Consider the following 17,719-nt stretch of genomic DNA (forward strand, 5'->3'; position numbering starts at 1 on the left):
ATTTTAGTACTTTTCGTACCCTTCTAGTTCGAATTTCCAAAAACCCAGCCCCTTATCTCACGCCTACACACCAACACCAACCCACACTCAAAATTTCAAGCTTCTAGCTTTAGCCGTTTCGTCTGGGCGATGATCTGTCAGTCACTCACTTAACACTAAGCTCTATATATGTAAGCTCTATATGCTCCTAGATATGTGTGTGTGCCCTTAACATGTGTAGTGTTCGTTCTTCTCATCCATATACCCACAAAACACACACCAACACACTCGCACAGTCATATGAAATATTTTATTTTAATTAGGAATTAGTAATATTTTAATTAAATTTAATGTTGCATTTACCTTGAGGACTCTTTTCGAGGAAAAGTTAATAAATTTAATGTCGAAGTATGTGGGCGCTCTGGATGTGTGTCAATGTGGTTTGGTACAGAAAGGTGTGTTAATTTTGCCCAAGGGTATTTCGAGAGAACGAAAACGGATTTGAGAGAAATGTAACTTGTGAACAAACGCAAACAAATGGACTTGAGCAGGAATGCATTGTCATTTGTACTACCGGTAAAATGCTCAGCTTCATTGCTGTGCGTTGCCTCGCACTTGAAATAAATACTTAATCAAATGGCAAGAAACACAACGACAATTATTTAGCATTATCGTCTAATTTGTTGGGAAATGCAATTAAATGCTTGTGCAATTTTAAGTAAATAGTAATTCAATTAGAGATATATTCGGTTATGCTTTTCCATTGTCGTTGAATTTCAAATGATGAATATACAAAATTTCGTATGTCTGGGATTTTACAAATTATGTTATTATAAGAATAAAATATTGTTTAGATTTATTAAATTTGTCATCATAAACCTATTTCGGAAATAGTTCCTGTACTACATCTTTCATCCAAATTCAATATATATATATATATACTAGCAAAATGCACGCTACTTTGTATGCGGAAAGGGAATATATATTTTATCAGTAATCTAAATTCTAAATCTCAGGATTCAACCAAAACCCTTTAGTACTTTTCATACTCATAATTAAGAATTTCTAAAACTACATCAATCCTACACCCTAACAGTAATATTAATTCTACCAAAGTCCAAATTGTACCAAATTTAGTACTTTTCGTACTCATAAGTACGAATTTCCAAAGTATGTCCAAATTTAATCATTTCAGCTCTGTCTGTTCACCAAAAACAAAATTGTACTAGATTTGGTAAAATTCTGTATTTTTCGTACCCATATTCCAAACCTATATCAATCCTACATTCCCACAGTAACCAAAGTTGCAATTTGCGAATTCTACCCGTTCACCCAAGTTCAAATTGTACCAAATGTTGTCCTTTTCGTACCCATAAGTACGAATTTCTAAAACTACCTCAGTCATGCACTCCAATTATAACCTTAAATCCACATTTAAGGATTCCAGCTCTATCCGTTCACCAACATCCAAATTGTACCAAATTTAGTACCATTTATTACTTCTCGTAGACGTAAGTACGATCGTCTAAAACTTCCTCAATTCCACACTCCAACAGTAATTTTATTCATAAATTTCAGGAACCCAGCCCCATCCGTATCAATTAGTACTTTTCGTACTTATGAGTTAGAATTTCCAACAATGTCTCAATCCTGTACTCTAACAGTAATTTTATTTTAAAATATAATTTTTCCATCTCTATCCTTTTACACTAATCTAAATTGTTTTAAACTTAGTACCATTTAGTACACATAATTACGCATTTTCAAAATAACCTCCATGTCTCAATCCTACACTCCAACCTTAATTTTAATTCCAAATTTTAGGATCCCCGCTCACACAATACGAATTGTACCATAGTTAGTACCATTTGGTGCTTCTCGTATCCATAAGTACGAAATTTCAATACTACCTTAAACCTGTAATTTTCATTCCAAATTTAATTTTTTTCTAATATAAATTGTACCATTTAGTACACATAATGGCGAAATTTCAAAAACTGTAATAATAATTCAAAATTTTAGGACCTCAACCCTATCCGTTCACCTTTAGTACTTTTTGTTTCTATAATTAAGCATTTCTTAAGCATTTCTTCTTTTCCTATACTCCAACAGTAATTTTAATTCCGAAATTCTGGAGTCCAGCATTATCCGTTCAAAGATAATCAAGTTGTACCATTTAGTACACATATCTCACATATATATTCCAACAGCAACCATTATTCCAAATTTTAGGTTTCCAGCTCTCTCCTTCACCCAAATCCAAACTGTACCAAATCTAGTGCCGTTTAGTACTTTTCGTGCACATATATACGAATTTCCAAATATGGGCCTATAGCTCAATCTTTAACAGTAATCTTAATTTCGAATTTCAGGTTTTCAGCTCTATCCTTTCAAGCAAAATCCATATTGTACTAAATTTAGTACTTTTCGTACCAATAAGTACGAATTTCGTAAACTATCTCAATCCTACACTCTAACAGTCATTTAATTCCCAATTTCAAGAACTTAATGCAAATAGCACCAAATTTAGTACCATTTTGTACTATGTGTAGAGTAACTTCAGGTAATGTGGACTAGGCGTCTTATATGGACCACCCTCATATCTAAGAAAATGCTTGAAATATGTCAATGCCGCCTTGATAAATGTTTTCCTAATTAGTGAAAACAAACATTAAACTTGGTTTTTAATAAATAATTGCAATGTTGAAAATTTAGTAGATGCAAATGTAGCTCTGACTGTAAAAGTGTGATTTGAAATTGGTTTAGCACAATAATCGAACGTTTTTGCAAATTAGTCGAACACTTGGCTTTTCTCGAATAAAAATAAGTTCTGTGGCTTTCTTGTTTCTTTAACAAAAATATACATTTAGCTGTAATTACAATCGGTTATTTTCAATTTTTATTCATTTTTGAAGTCGATAATTATTTTTAAATGAAAATATTCAATGTCGGGTAATGTGGACCACTATATTGAAATGATATTGAAAATGAGATATATCGACCAATTTTTGACGGTAGCCATGTAGCGGTACCCCAAAATTCGGTATTTTAAGGTTGTTCTTCTTTTATAACTAACTAATCAACTGTAATAACAAAGTTTTATCGCTATACATTTACATAAAATCGGTCGAAACTGTATATGGGAGCTATATCTAAATCTTAACCGATTTTCACGAAACTTAGCACGCATCATTCTACACTCATTTCAGTGCGCTATGCAATTCCAAACTTCGTGCAAATCAAAAGTAATATAGGGACTTTAATGCACGATTTACACAAAATCGGACGAAAATATATGTAGGAGCTATGACTAAATCTAAACCGATTTTCACGAAACTTAACATACATCATTCAGTACGCTATGCAAAATTTCGTGCAAATCGAAAGAAATATAGGGGCTTTAATGCACCATTTACACAAAACCGGCGAAAATATGTGTGGGAGCTGTGTCTAAATCTGAACCGATTTCAACAAAACTTAACACACGTCACTCCGGACTCAATTTAGTGCGCTGTACAAATTTTAGTCCAATCGGATAAATATTAGTCACTTTGTTGTACTACAATTGTGTTGTAGTTACTTCATTTTGTTTCAGAAAATATCAAGTCAAAAGGACGTAACTGACATAAAACCTTCAAAAAACAAAAAACAATATTTTTTTTTTTAAATAAATACGGCTCTATAGTGCGGTTAAATTTTGAAAAAAAAAAATCCCAGCCATGCTCCATTCTTATAGATTTTACAACGTTTTTTGCTTCTCCTGTAAAATTAGTAAAAATGTAGTTACTTCCGTTTTGCATTTATGATGACGATATATATAGTTTTTTTAACTTATGTTAGAACGCCTTTTGTTGTAAACAAATCAAAAAAGATAATTTTTGTATTTGATAATCCTGCAAATGTTATTTCATTAAAAAAAGTAATGATATTTGCTGGTGAATTAAAAATTTAACCTTAGGGGTTTATCTCGGTCCCCATTCTATGTTTTTCTACCAAAAAAATACCGATTGTTTACACACTGTGGTATTGTATACAGCTGTATATCTGCATTCCTACTTTATAATTATTCGTGAATTCCGCAAAGATTTTTTTCTCGTTATAGTAGTATTTTTGCTTCTCAGCATACGTATAATTGTGATTAATTGCAGCCAAAATCCTTCATATTAAAATTCATATTTATTTATATATGTATTCAGTTTTTGTTCTTTATTATAACTTTTTGGGATGTGATAATTAGTTTGTAGTACTTTTCAAAGGTACTGAAATTTACCTTAATAATAATAATAATGTAAATTAAAGCCTGTATATAATACACAAAATATGTAATCTACAACTACAAATTCTAATTTATTTGTTGTGACAATAAACGATATTTACTTGAAGGTATGGCATGAACGGTAAACAATTCTGATACAAAGAATATTGAAATCTCATGATCTCTACGAAAATGTTGAATTTACTTCATTATGATCACATATAACTTAATAAATTAAAAAAGAACATGTTTAACTTAACTTGCCATTCTAGTTTTTAGGATGATATCAACTATTGCTAAGCTTAAGGTACATTCAATTCACATGAATAACGTGGGATGTTGGTTTAATGAAATATTGTGAACTTAAATATAAAAATATATATATTAAAATGTACATTTCATTGAGTTTATAACTTAAATGGAATGGGGGCAATAATTCAGACAATACTTAATAAATTAGTTAAAAGCTAGAATTTGAATTGTAATTTCAGAAAAAAAAAACAAATCTATATGAGAAATGGACTTTTTGTTAGATAAGAAGTAATGTAACGAACTCAGGATACAACATACTTATATAGTCTTCTACATAATACAAAATTAATTCAGTTCATTCCATTATTAGTTCTTCAGTTTTCTAGAGCGGTTCTTAACAACGGATCTCGTCGTTTAGCTCTATTTTCGGCAAGTCTTTGCATAAGAGTTATTCTTTTCTTGGGAGTAGATGGTGGTGATGTAGATTCCATTATATGTGCGCCATTGGGCGGCGAGCTGTCGATTTGTTTAAGGACATGTTCATCTAAGATTTCCAATTGGCTATCAATGGCTGCGATCGTGTTAAGTTTTGGCGGCGTAGTATCTATGTTCATAAAATGTGCTGCAGACTCGTCGCCAGCCAGGCAATTATCTTGTGAAGAATTAATTGGAGAATTTTCGAAGTTTTGAACTTTGTTACAGTTATTTTCAAATTTCTGCAGTATGGAATTGAGGGGACTGTGCTGTAATGCCAACAAAGGTTTCATCTTAAATGAAGGATTCGATTTTTTGGCGAATTTTTCTAGAAATGAGTCATCAAAAAATGTAGATTCTAAGCGAGCTACTTCGAGTTCTGTGGCTTCAATAACGGGTGCATTTAACGAATCACTGCGGCAAGGCAGGGATAGTCGAGGCCGCATAAGAGGCCGTTCGGCTGGTAATTCAGGCAAAGTAGAGGGCGCAGCTAATGCCTCTTGGACCACATTGCGATATATTCGAGCAGCGCATCCTTTAATTGAGTCTTTGTTAGATGGAACGAGAGGTTCCGTTCTGAGTCTGTAGGGCACAATTTTAATAGGCGGTGTCAGATCTGCAGACATATTGGTTTTGTTATCTGCCATACCAACGGTATTACGCCTTTTCAAGGCAATACGAATTGTCTGTTCTCGGGGCTCTTCTTTAAGGCTTGAGAGATCATAAACGAAATCGCTGTTAACGGTTTTAATGCGATTGCGAATGGGCCTACGTTGGCCGATATTTACGTCATTTGAGAGGACTTTGCGTAATTTGTTTCGCACTGCTTTAGGAAGAATTTTATCTGGTGTATTTTGAGTTTCAAGCTTTACTGGGCTTTCGACTTCATTATCTTTCATAGCGCCTTCTTCTTCAGTCGGCATCTTTTCTTTCTTACGTTTTACCTTATTTTCATATGTTTTCAACTCGCTTTCCGGTGTTCTCGGATTGGCAGAACCAACTTCGTTCACCACCACAATATCATGTTCGACATCATCCTTAGAATATTTGACATCATGCATTGTGACATATTCAACTGACATCGATTCACGCTCCCCTTGCATTTTATGAACAAATGAAAGATGATTAACAATGTCGTAACGTCTGAAGGCACGATAATCGCATAAGCTGCAACCAAAACGCCGTGCTCGATAGTGAAACATGGAGATATGCCGGCGCAGATTGCTCAATGCATTGAACTGTTTGTTACAGATCTTGCAGCGACATGTCAATTGCTTAGATGCAGGCACTGTGCGAAATCCCTTTTGTTTTTTCTTTGGAGCTACTGCTTCCGACAACGTTTCTATTGTGTATTGTTCAGCTATTAGTTCGTCTCCATCAATTTCTTGTTTCGGTTCGACAAAAACTTCGTTCTTACTGCAAATATTCCCAGGTAGATGATCCTGCGATACACCGTTATCATCATCTTTTTGCTGCTGGTTTGACACCATCAGATCTAGTGAAACTGTTTGCAAGCCCTCGCCGAACGTTTGCTTTTCCAAGTTTTCAAACATTTCATTTATGTCGGAACCATTTGTTGCATGTGTGGAATTCGAATTGAATTCATCCTCCTGAGGTTCTTGTTTAATGTTAACACTATTTAAACGATTTGTATCACAATCATAAAAATAAGAAAGGAGGCCATCGTGTTGCGCCTCATGTTTTGAGGGTTGGGGTTTCTGATCAATAGTTTTGATTTCATGTTCAGTTTTTTGATTTTCTTCTAATTTTTTGGCAAAAGTTTTATTGTTTTGGTTTTTTAGTTTGGTGTGAATTTCATCTTTTGTTGCAACTCTAATTTTTGCTTGTACTTCCTTTTTGACGACTGTCTGCTTCTTGGCCGAACAATTTGCTAAATGAGTTGCAAATGCCGCTCTTTTTTCGAATGTGCTTTGACAAAACCTGCAAGTCGATACGGGTTTACCATTCTGTTGCGACAAAACATTTTCACTGTTGCTAAATGTCAGATCTTTGGTAGAGTCCAATTGTAAGCCCTTAAGTTCGCGTGACGGTCCTTTTACGTGCACATTTCCAATTTGAATGCGTTTTTTCAGAATAGATTCACGCATTTTTCGAATCCTTTTCAGAGGTTTCCTGCAAGATAAATGATGGTTCACATTAAGATGAGAATTTTAATACCGAATATTGTGCAGTGTACACTTACTTGTGTTCATTGGCCAAATGTCGAATGACAGCGGCTGGTTGTAGGAATGTCAACGAACATGTTGGACATTGGAAAACATACGTCGAAGAGTTGTGCTTCTTTTGTATGTGGATGTTTAACGTTTTCTCGGTTTGAAACGTCATCTGGCAGATCTCGCAGGTTACTTGTGGTTGTTGAAGCTTTGCAGCATCAGCGAATGAATTTAATTCGTTCAGTGCGTCCACAACATTCAACGGTGTTGTCCTATCACTTGTGCCCACTGATATTGTGTTCACAGTGGGGATTGTCAGAAATGAATTGCTGACTATGGCTTTGCCATCCGGCCCAATCATCGTCTTTTGATTGGTAAGTAGATTATGAACCTCATTAACTTCAGTTCTAATACTGTCCTTGGCATTGAGTGGCTTAAGGGTTTGATAGACAGCTTGAGTTGAAGTTGGAACCGATTCCAATTGCAAAATAGGATCATTTGTAACGACATTTGTGTTCTCCTGTTGTTCATTTGACAGTTGTAGGGGTTGTTGTTTTTCTATATCTGTGCTGCAATCGGTCTTCTTTTTAGATTCATTATTTTGATCTTTATTCGATTCGGTTGATAAGATCTCAGTACGTCGAAGGCGTTCAATGACTTTACTTAAGTCGCGTGATGACGACTTGGTAGGTATTGGTGATGATCCGGTGCTGCGACTCTTATTAAACCAAGCTTGAGATCGTTGGTCTGTTGGTTGTATAATCACACTCGAGTTGTTATCCTAAGAAAACAGAAAATAATTAAAAATAAATTGTTTTATATATAGATAAGTGTGTTAATGGCATTTGCAAATGTGAGTGGTCGTGGATTGGAATATTTTGTGAAAAATAAGAAATATATACAAAATAAGACCGAATAATTATTATATTCAGCAATTTTACACGAATATAATTCAAATAATAATAAAATGCCTATTTTTATAATATTGAATCTTTTTTCTGCCAAATAAACCTCTTCTGAAGAAATTATATCAATTTCTTTCGCATTTTTGCGTGCAACCAATCTATTTAATTGACCATAAGTAATAAATATGCTTTTTCCTACGTTTTAACTTTTATAAAATCAAAGTTTTACAACTTTTCGGTATATTATTTCACTGATTTAATATGAAAACATAAAATAAAATCATTATTATATATATTTTATTCCAAATTTGAAAGGGATGATGAATGATGGCAAATGCTATAATAATCAAATTTTGCTGAAATAAATTAAGTTTTGACAAACTGTTGAAAGTAAAAAATGCGACTTATATAACAAATTAGAATCCTTTGGATATCATCGTATTTAAAGTAGCACAAATATTGGGAGGTTACTTGCAGAAAATCTTCGACTTCGAACGACTTCAAGAAAGAAAATCGTTTCTATTGTACTCTATACAACAGGAAAGGCCTGCAATACTAAATCAGTTGCTGTTCACTTCAAGAACTAATGGTTCTCTTTCTTTCTTCCGAATTCTAGAATATTATGTTTATCAATTATTTTGCTACATATTAGTACCGTAACTTCAGTTTAACACAATATTTGAAACCAAATCTTTATATGGATTATAAAAATATTTAGTATTAAAAATCAAATATACGCTTTGAATATAAAATATATAGATTAAGTCATTATCAAATGTTAGGAATCGACATAGACAATATTTAGGCTTGAAGGAAGAAAGCCGTTGTTAGTTTGCGCTATTTTAAGATAAAGCGGATGTTTGAGTATTAGGGGAGACTGGGGCACCTTCGGCATCGGGGCACCTTCGGCAATCGCGTTTTCGATATGAAGCTCTCACCGTACATCACTAGTTTCGATACATAGGTATCGAATATCGAAATAAATAACTGACACAAAGTTTGAAATTTCTAGCTAATAAACTTATTTAGATACATGGGTTTTTATATTTTTATAGATGTTTCTGTAATATTTCAATTCCACTTCGTAAGTATTTCGCGTATAAAACTTTTTAAATTTTTAAGACAATATTATTAAAAAGTGGTTAACTACGATGTGTATTATTGTAGAAATGTTTAAAAATATAATGTTTTTAAAAACTGATCGAAAAAATGAAAAAAAACTATAAAAAGTACATTCGGGGTACATTCTTTTTATAGTTTTTTTCATTTTTTTCGATCAGGCATTTTAAAGAAATAAATAACTGGGCTAATATACTTATTTAGATACATGGGTTTTTATATTTTTATAGGCCATATACAGATTGTGCATATATATTAGTTTCCTTAAATGAAATGATCCGAAAAAAATGAAAAATGTTGGGGTGAGTTTGTCTTTAAAACTAATCCTTTAATATGGTCCGAAATCTATATATATAAAAGAGCTTAGTGTTAATTGAGTGAGTGAGTGAGTGACTGACAGATCATCGCCCAGACGAAACGGCTAAAGCTAGAAGCTTGAAATTTTGTGTGTGGGTTGGTGTTGGTGTGTAGGCGTGAGATAAGGCTGGGTTTTTGGAAATTCGAACTAGAAGGGTACGAAAAGTACTAAAATGTACCAAATATGGTATCCTTTGTATTAGGCGAACGGGAAGAGCTAGAATTCTGAAATTTGGAATGTGGGCCACTGATGTAAAGTTAGGAAGATGTACAAAAGGGTTTTTGGAAATTCGTACCAGAACGGTACGAAAAGTACTAAAAAGTACTAAATGTGCTACCATTTGTATTTGGCGAACCGGTAGAGCTAGAACTCTGAAATTTGGATTGGTGGTCGCTGAGTGTATGTTAGATGTACCAACGGGTTTTTGGTAATTCGAACTATAAATATCCGAAAAGTACTAAAATGTACTTAATTTTGTATAATTTCGTAGCATGTGAATTGATAGAGCTAAAAACTTGAAATTTGGAATGCGAATTAGGGATGAGATGTAGAGTCCATTTAAGGAGATGGTTTTGGGAGCGTGTACTCATGTGTACGAAAAGTACTATATGGCACTATATTTGGTACAAATTTAATTTGGAGATACAAATCGAGCTGGAATCCTGAAATTTGAAATTAACATTACCGTCGGAGTGTAGGACTGGTAATGTACGTAGTTTTGGAATTTTTTACCAGTTTCTGTAATTTATATTCATTGGTACTAAATGGTACTAAATTTGGTACATTTTGAATTTTATGTGAACCAATAGAGCGAGAATCATGAAATTTGGAGCCAGGATCACTGTTGGGGTGTAAGATAGAGATATGTAGGAAGTTTTAAAAATTTTTACTAATGTGTACTAAATTTGGTACAATTTGAATTGTGGGTGAACCGACAGTGTTGGAATCCAAAATCTTGGATTTAGGATCACTCTGGGGGTGAAAGTTTGGGTTAAGTGGGACGTTTTGGAAATTCGTACTACTGTGTACTAAATTTGGTACAATTTGAATTGTGAGTGAACCGAAAGAGTTGCAATTCTGAAACTTGGATTTAGCATCTCTGTTTTTGGTAAGTAAGAAGTTTTCGAAATTCGTACTACTGTGTACTAAATATCGTCCAATTTGAACTGTAGGTGAACCGAAAGAGTTGGAATCCTAAAACTTGGATTTAGGATCACTGTGGGGGTGTAGGATTGGGGTATTTAGGAAGTTTTGGAAATTGGTACTACTATGTACTAAATTTGGTACAATTTGAATTGTGGGTGAACCGATAGAGCTGGAAGCCTGAAACTTTGTGTTAGGATCACTGTGGTGGTGTAGGATTGGGGTATGTAGAAAGTTTTGGAAATTCGTACTAAAGTGTACTAAATTTGGTACACATTGAATTGTGGATGAACCCATAGATTTGGAATCCTGAAACTTGGATTTAGGATCACTGATGGGGTGTAGGAGTGGGGTCAGTAGGAAGTTTTGGAAATTCATACTACTGTGTACGAAATTTGGTACAATTTGAATTGAGGGTGAACCGATAGAGTTGGAATCCTGAAACTTGGATTTAGGATCACTGTGAGGGTGTAGGATTGGGGTCTGTAGGAAGTTTTGGAAATTCGTACTACAGTGTACTAAATTTGGTACAAATTGAATTGTGAGTGAACCGATAGAGTTGTAATCCTGAAACTTGGATTTAGGGTCACTGTAGGGTTGTAGGGTTAGGGTAAGTTGGAGGTTTTGGAAATTCATACTACTGTGTACTAAATTTGGTACAATTTGGATTGTGAGTGAACCGATAGCGTTGGAATTCTGAAACTTGGAATTAGGATCACTTGGAGTGTAGGTTTAGGTTAAGTAGGAAGTTTTGGAAATTCGTACTACAGTGTACTAAATTTGGTACAAATTTAATTGTGGATGAACCGATAGAGTTGGAATTCTGAAACTTGGATTTAGGATAACTGTGGGGGTGTGGGTTTAGTAAGAAGTATTGGAAATTCGTACTACTCTGTACTAAAATTGGTACATTTAAATTTGTTGGAAGTAGAAGGGTACGAAAAGTATTAAAATGTACCAAATATGGTACCCTTTTTATTAGCGAACGTGAAGACCTAGAATTCTGAAATTTGGAATGTTGGTCACTAATGGAAATTCGACCTATAAGTGTACTAAAGGTACTAAACTTTACTGAATTTAGTTCCTATTGTATATATATTGAAAATATATAGCTGGAATCTTGACATTTTTGGAATACAGGTTGGGAAGTGGTGTTGATGTACGGAAATGGTTTAAGACATTCGTACTTATGTGTATAAAAGTGTAAAATGGTACTAAATTCCGTACTAATTACTCTCAGTTGAGTGTGTAGAGATGGAATCGTGATAATCGGAATTAGTTTTTAAAAATCGTACTTATTTGTACGAAAAGTACTAAATGGTACTAAATTTGGTGGAAGTTGGATTTAGGTGAACAGATAGAGCTGAAGTCTTCAAATTGGGAATTAAAATGACTGTTGGAGTGTAGGACTGAGGTAGATTATGAAATTCGTACTTATTGGTACGAAAGGTATATGTGGTACTAAATTTAGTACAATTTGGATGTTGCTTGAAAGGATAGAACTGAAAACCTGAAATTTGGAATTAAGATTTCTGTTGAAGATTGAGCTATAGAGACATCTTTGGAAACTCGTATTTATGTGTACGAAAAGTATTAAACGGCACTAGATGGATTTGGGTGAACGGAGAAAGCTGGAAACCCATAATTTGGACTAATGGTTGATGTTTGAATATAGAATTGAGATATGGAAGCATATTACCTATGTGTACTAAATAGTACTATATTTGGTATAACTTGATTACGTGTGAACGGATAGAGCTGGACTCCCGAATTTTTTAATTAAAATTACTGTTGAAGTGTAGTATTGAGCTATGGAGACAACTTTAGAAACTCGAATTTATGTGTACCAATAGTAAATAGAATAGAAAATTCACTAAATTTGGAATAATTTGAATTTGGGTAACGGAGAGAGCGGGAAACCTAAAATTTAGAATGTTGGTCATTGACAGAGAGTTAGAAAGAAGGACCAAAGGGTTTTTGGTACTAAATTTAGTGAAGGTGACGGTATAGAGGTAGTCTTGAAAATGTATAATTATGTGTTCGAAAAGTTCTAAATGGAATTACATGTGGAACCTGTACGTTTTTGCTAATGTGTGGATTTCGGAAAATAGTGCTTATGTGTATGAAGAGTACTTAATGGTAATAAACTTGATATTAAATGTACGAATAGAGGTGGAATTCAGAACTATAGTACAACGATTTCCATATGAAATATTTTTTTATTCCTGTTCCGCATACGAATTAGCGGGTACTTTGCTAGTTGCATATATAAGATCAAACGTACTTGTATTGACGAAAATGCGATAGAAAACCCTTATTTCTGATGTGTGCGAGCTTGAGATGTAAACGTACGCCGTTAGAAAACAAAGCCTTATAATTCAAACATTGTGTGGCGTATTAAAACCAAATAGAGTCTTTAGAGGATCAGAATTTCAACCAGACTGATAGCGATGACAATTACCCGGCTATGACTATGTTGCCGAATGTGCCCCATCAAATGCCGAAGCTACCCCGGGTTGGGGCACATTCGGCGAATTTGACTTTTTTACAAAACTGTAAAATTTTTTAACTAATACTATTTTTTTATATCTTTTTGGTACTATTTTTTATAATTAAGTGTCTGAGGACAATAATCAGCCATAAAGTTGTTATATATGTTGAATAAGTACTGAGATATAGAGCTCTAAAAAAAAGTGCCGAAGGGGCCCCAGTCTCCCCTACTATGTCTTATCAAGTGAGTAACATACTCCATATCTTATGTAGAGAATAAAAGTGTACAGTATAACAGAGACATGTTTCCCCATCTAGTCTACACAATGAGTTCATCAAATTTCTTGCGATATCAGTATGTTTATTTTATTAAAATAAGCAGAAAAAATAAATAATTAAAGCCTTACTATTCTACACATATTTTACTTTAAAAATGTTGATTCCATCTGTAATTTAATAATCATGTCAATTTTTAATTTTTTTATACAACTACTAATAAAAAATCACTATTATATTGGTATATGGAATCTTCAAAAAATTTTATAAATTACCATCTTAAAAACGTTTTCCTTATAAGTATAACTTTTCTAAAAAATCAATCAAAAAACATAATTTATTTAGAATTTCATAAGGATTTATTCAACGCAACGTTTTATTCAAGCATTACACTTTATTACCGCACATGTAACATCATCACCTGTCCATAGTTCTAATCAGCAATCACACATCAACATCTACACATTTCATGGTAATACATTTTTTTATGTAGCACACTACAAATCACTTTTCAAACCGAAGGTAATATGTTTAGGATACATTAGCATATGAATAAGTCCACGTCATTCGTCAATACTAATTAAAAATAAAGCAACTGACCAATATTACTGGTGGAATATCTTCAAATAATTTTCCTCACATAAATTACATTATGTAACTATTCTTCGTTGTTTCAGCAATATAATATCCATTACGATTGGTAGATGTTGTACTAGTACTCCATTATTTACCTATGTACATATGTGTATATATCCGCCATTTTATTCTTTGCCATCAAATCGTGAATTTGGTGCAAAAAAATTAAGATATTTAATGAATCACTCTTTATCACAATTTGTTGTCCGGAGCTACCATCAACCATTCTTCAATTCAATTCCGCTCACATTATGCCACCAATACATGGTGTTACAACTTACCGAATAGGGACGGTGATTTCCCTCGGCGGACAATTTGCAGTAGATGCGTTTGTGACTGATAAAGTTGACCAAACTGCGAAACATATTGCGACACACATTGCACTCATAGATGATGGAACATTCATGTAACAGCAAACGGCGTACCTGGAGTAATTGATGGGCGCACATGCACACGACAAACATGAAAATGTAGGTAAAATAGAAAAAAAGAGGTCAATTGACACAAACGGTGACAATGTTTCAATTTTATGAAACCAATCATTGGCTGGCATTGCTCCATCTCCATCCATCCATCCATGTTCAACACAAATGGATGTATTCGCATCATTATTGCCATACATAAAATTCAGCATTCAGCCAACTAATTAGCAATAGAGAACACACATTGTCACATACACCCCGATCCGGTTCTCTTTGTCTAGCAACCGCCAAAACTTACCTCATCGGTACCATTTTCATAGGCCTTCTTGGCTTCCAGGAATCCGGTGAGGGCCGTCCTCATCGGCTGGCGCAACAGACTAACATCCTCTGTCATGGCCATATCGTGGAAATCGATCGCCATCTCCTTGTCAATCGTGGGAACTTTGGTATCCATCATCTACCTTTCAAATAGCACGTACGCACGTACGCTTTTCTGCCTTTCGAATGTGGCCGAATGACTGACTGACTGGCTGGTCGAGCAACTTGTTTGTGTTCCGCAGCCGTCTTGTTTTCTTTCGATTGGCAAAAAAGTTGACTTTTCGTTTAGTTATTTCAATTTCCCGATTCACATTTTGATTTGTTTCGATTGTTAATTGTATTTATTATTCTACTTCGGCGTAAAATAACACTTTAAAACCGTAACAAAAACACTATTCAAATTTCAATTCAACAATATGAAAATAAGTATTTACAGTATTCACTTTGTATGACTTAGGGATACGTAAGTCGACTTTCAACTAATCGATTAATCGACTTTTGCGGAATAGACTCTTTCGAGAAAGAAACCGTCGGAACTAGATTCAATTCTTTATTTTTATGCCATGTTCTGGCGGGCATCCGAACAACGTAGTTCGCTCTCAGAATTACGTACATGAATTAACCCATTCATACAACACTATTCATAATTCATATCATCAGAGTTTTTTATTTCAAACTTTTTGTTTCTTGTTTTACACCAAAAATGTAACATATTTTAGTGAATTACATAGGGATCTAAATAGAAAAAATAATTCTCTTTCTCCTGACTATAGTATGAACCCATATCTATTTACTTTTCATTCATGTTTTCCATTTTTTCTGAAAATGTTGTTGTTTTTAATGCATTTTTATATTTTCTCAATTCAAATGTCACATACTGTCACAAATAAAAATTTGGAGAATTTTTTGTTTGAGTTGCCCCACATTTGTTTCTTGTTTTGTACGCTAATTAGAACCAAGGGAAAAGAAATGCATATTGCATTATGTAGAAAACAAAATTTACATCCTGCTGCATGTATAAAAACTATACAATTTTTTACTTTTCATTCATGATTTTCAATTTTACTGAAAAAGTTTGAAAATTTCATAAATATTTTCAAACTGTCAAAATTAATTTATTTTCGATAAATACTCTCAATTGTTAGGGATGGGACAAATTTATTGGTTATTCAGAGAGTGATTCGAATTGAACAACGTACAAAATCGGTGTTCGCTCAGACAATTTTGTATGGGGAACTAAGTAATTCCTTCATAATTAAGGGTCGAACAACGAATGAGAGAGCGAACAACGCTCGTCTGTACATGGCATTACTCGTTGTTCTTCATTTGAATTGTAAATGTGAAACATGAATCGTTTTCACATTTTGTTGAAGTTGTGAAATAGTCTTGGAGTTTTCTATTCACATGCTTTCCTTACACCATTTGTTGTAAATGTTCGATACTCTCCCTCATTTGTTTTCGAAGCTTAGATTGTTCGGCAAAACTTTTCAGATTTAAATAATATGAAATGCCTGTATGTTTGTATGAGGTACTGTTCCACCATTAATCGAGACATATGGTCTGTTCCAGTACTGCAAAAATCTACAAGTTTTTACTATTTTTTTCGATAGTAGATTCTTGCAGTACGGGAATATACCAATATAATCGATTTACTTTTGTTGACATTCACAGGGTGCCTCATAGTTGACAATATGATTATTATGATATGAAAAATATGAGCATAAAAATGTTTGAATGAAGCATTTGTGAAATGGGAATTCAATGTGAGACTATGATTTCATTAATTTGTTTGTTTACTTATTAATTATTAAATTATTTATAATTAATTAAAATTAATTATTTAGAAAATATTGGAATGAAATAAACAATGCATACTAAATTAGCATATTTATATCTATTGTTCACGAGAACAATAGATGATACCAGTATACATATTCTCTATTACATTGTAACTATTTTGGTTTTTATCGACTTTGGTATTCTATAAGTTCTAACAATAAACCTTCGGTCCATTCAATATACAAATAACGGAGTTTAAGCACTATACAGCTTAAGTCTATCATTAGTCCAGAACTTTTGTGTTGATATTGGCGATGGTAAAAAACGGGATGGTAGGTGTTTTTTATTGAATGAAATTATTCTAATTTATGCAACAAGTCGCTATGTTGCCTGTTGGACAACAATGGGTGATTTCAATTAGTCAGTCATATATAGAGGATGTGATGCAAATGTGGTTTAGGTTGGTAATATGGTATAGTCATTTTTTTTTTGTAAACTGAAATTTTTAGAATGTTCTATAGTTTGCTGTTCTTGAAAAAATAAGATAGCAATGATCTGTTTAATTTATTTAACTCAGGTTGAGAATCAGTAGAAAAAATTAAATTTTTCATGAAATTGACTTTTTTGGTTGAAGTTTAAAAATATTTTTTTGTTTTACATATGTATTTTAATCTTTATTATTAAAGCATTAAAATAATTAGTAAGTACTAAAAATGAAATAATATGCGCGATTGATCACATATTTACCAATTTAAGAAAAAAAAAACTATACGTTTATTCAGTAAACACAAGTGCAGGTAATGTGGTATACCTTGAGTCTGCATGAAAAAAAAGCCAGCACAAGACAAAATCTCATTACTATTTGAAACATTTGTACTCTACGAGAGTCTACCATGAATCACAAGGATGAAAAACAAAGGCTATGAGTTTTAACAACGTCTCTATACAAAAATGAAATATTGCCACGTGTAAACATTATTATATATTAAAAATTAAAGTTCCACTCAATGTATCCGTTAAAAATCTTAACAGACATAAATCTCGAGCTAATTCGCATTCATTAAAAACAATAAATTATATAAGATATCAATTGGAAGTGAAAATTATACTATACCACATTAACATCATGTGATATTCCA

At 33.3% G+C, this 17,719-nt stretch overlaps 1 protein-coding gene across 1 annotated transcript; it reads right to left on the reverse strand.

Annotated features, from left to right (window-relative positions):
* Window positions 1-4,856: 4,856 nt before the first annotated feature.
* On the reverse strand, window positions 4,857-14,994 carry LOC133325754 (uncharacterized). The gene is made up of 5 exons (XM_061534478.1): window positions 14,782-14,994; window positions 14,343-14,486; window positions 7,164-7,915; window positions 5,124-7,093; window positions 4,857-5,030 (listed from the first exon to the last, which is right to left on the reverse strand). Exons 1-5 carry the CDS (start codon window positions 14,938-14,940, stop codon window positions 4,861-4,863), a joined length of 3,195 nt encoding a protein of 1,064 aa, XP_061390462.1. The 5' UTR covers window positions 14,941-14,994; the 3' UTR covers window positions 4,857-4,860.
* Window positions 14,995-17,719: the final 2,725 nt, after the last annotated feature.

The sequence above is a fragment of the Musca vetustissima genome, unplaced genomic scaffold, assembly GCF_032173495.1.
Source record: "Musca vetustissima isolate MV318-11 ecotype Yass unplaced genomic scaffold, APGP_CSIRO_Mvet_v1 utg27337, whole genome shotgun sequence".
Classification (NCBI taxonomy): Eukaryota; Metazoa; Arthropoda; class Insecta; order Diptera; family Muscidae; genus Musca; species Musca vetustissima.

Bases quoted from the DNA above. Each gene is read 5' to 3' on its own strand.
- LOC133325754 (XM_061534478.1), bottom strand. From the start codon at position 14,940: ATGATGGATACCAAAGTTCCCACGATTGACAAGGAGATGGCGATCGAT. The intron at 7,916-14,342 runs GTAAGTTGTAAC...CTGTTTTCTTAG, and splicing joins GAAATCACCGTCCCTATTCG to GATAACAACTCGAGTGTGAT. The intron at 7,094-7,163 runs GTAAGTGTACAC...TTTATCTTGCAG, and splicing joins CATTTGGCCAATGAACACAA to GAAACCTCTGAAAAGGATTC.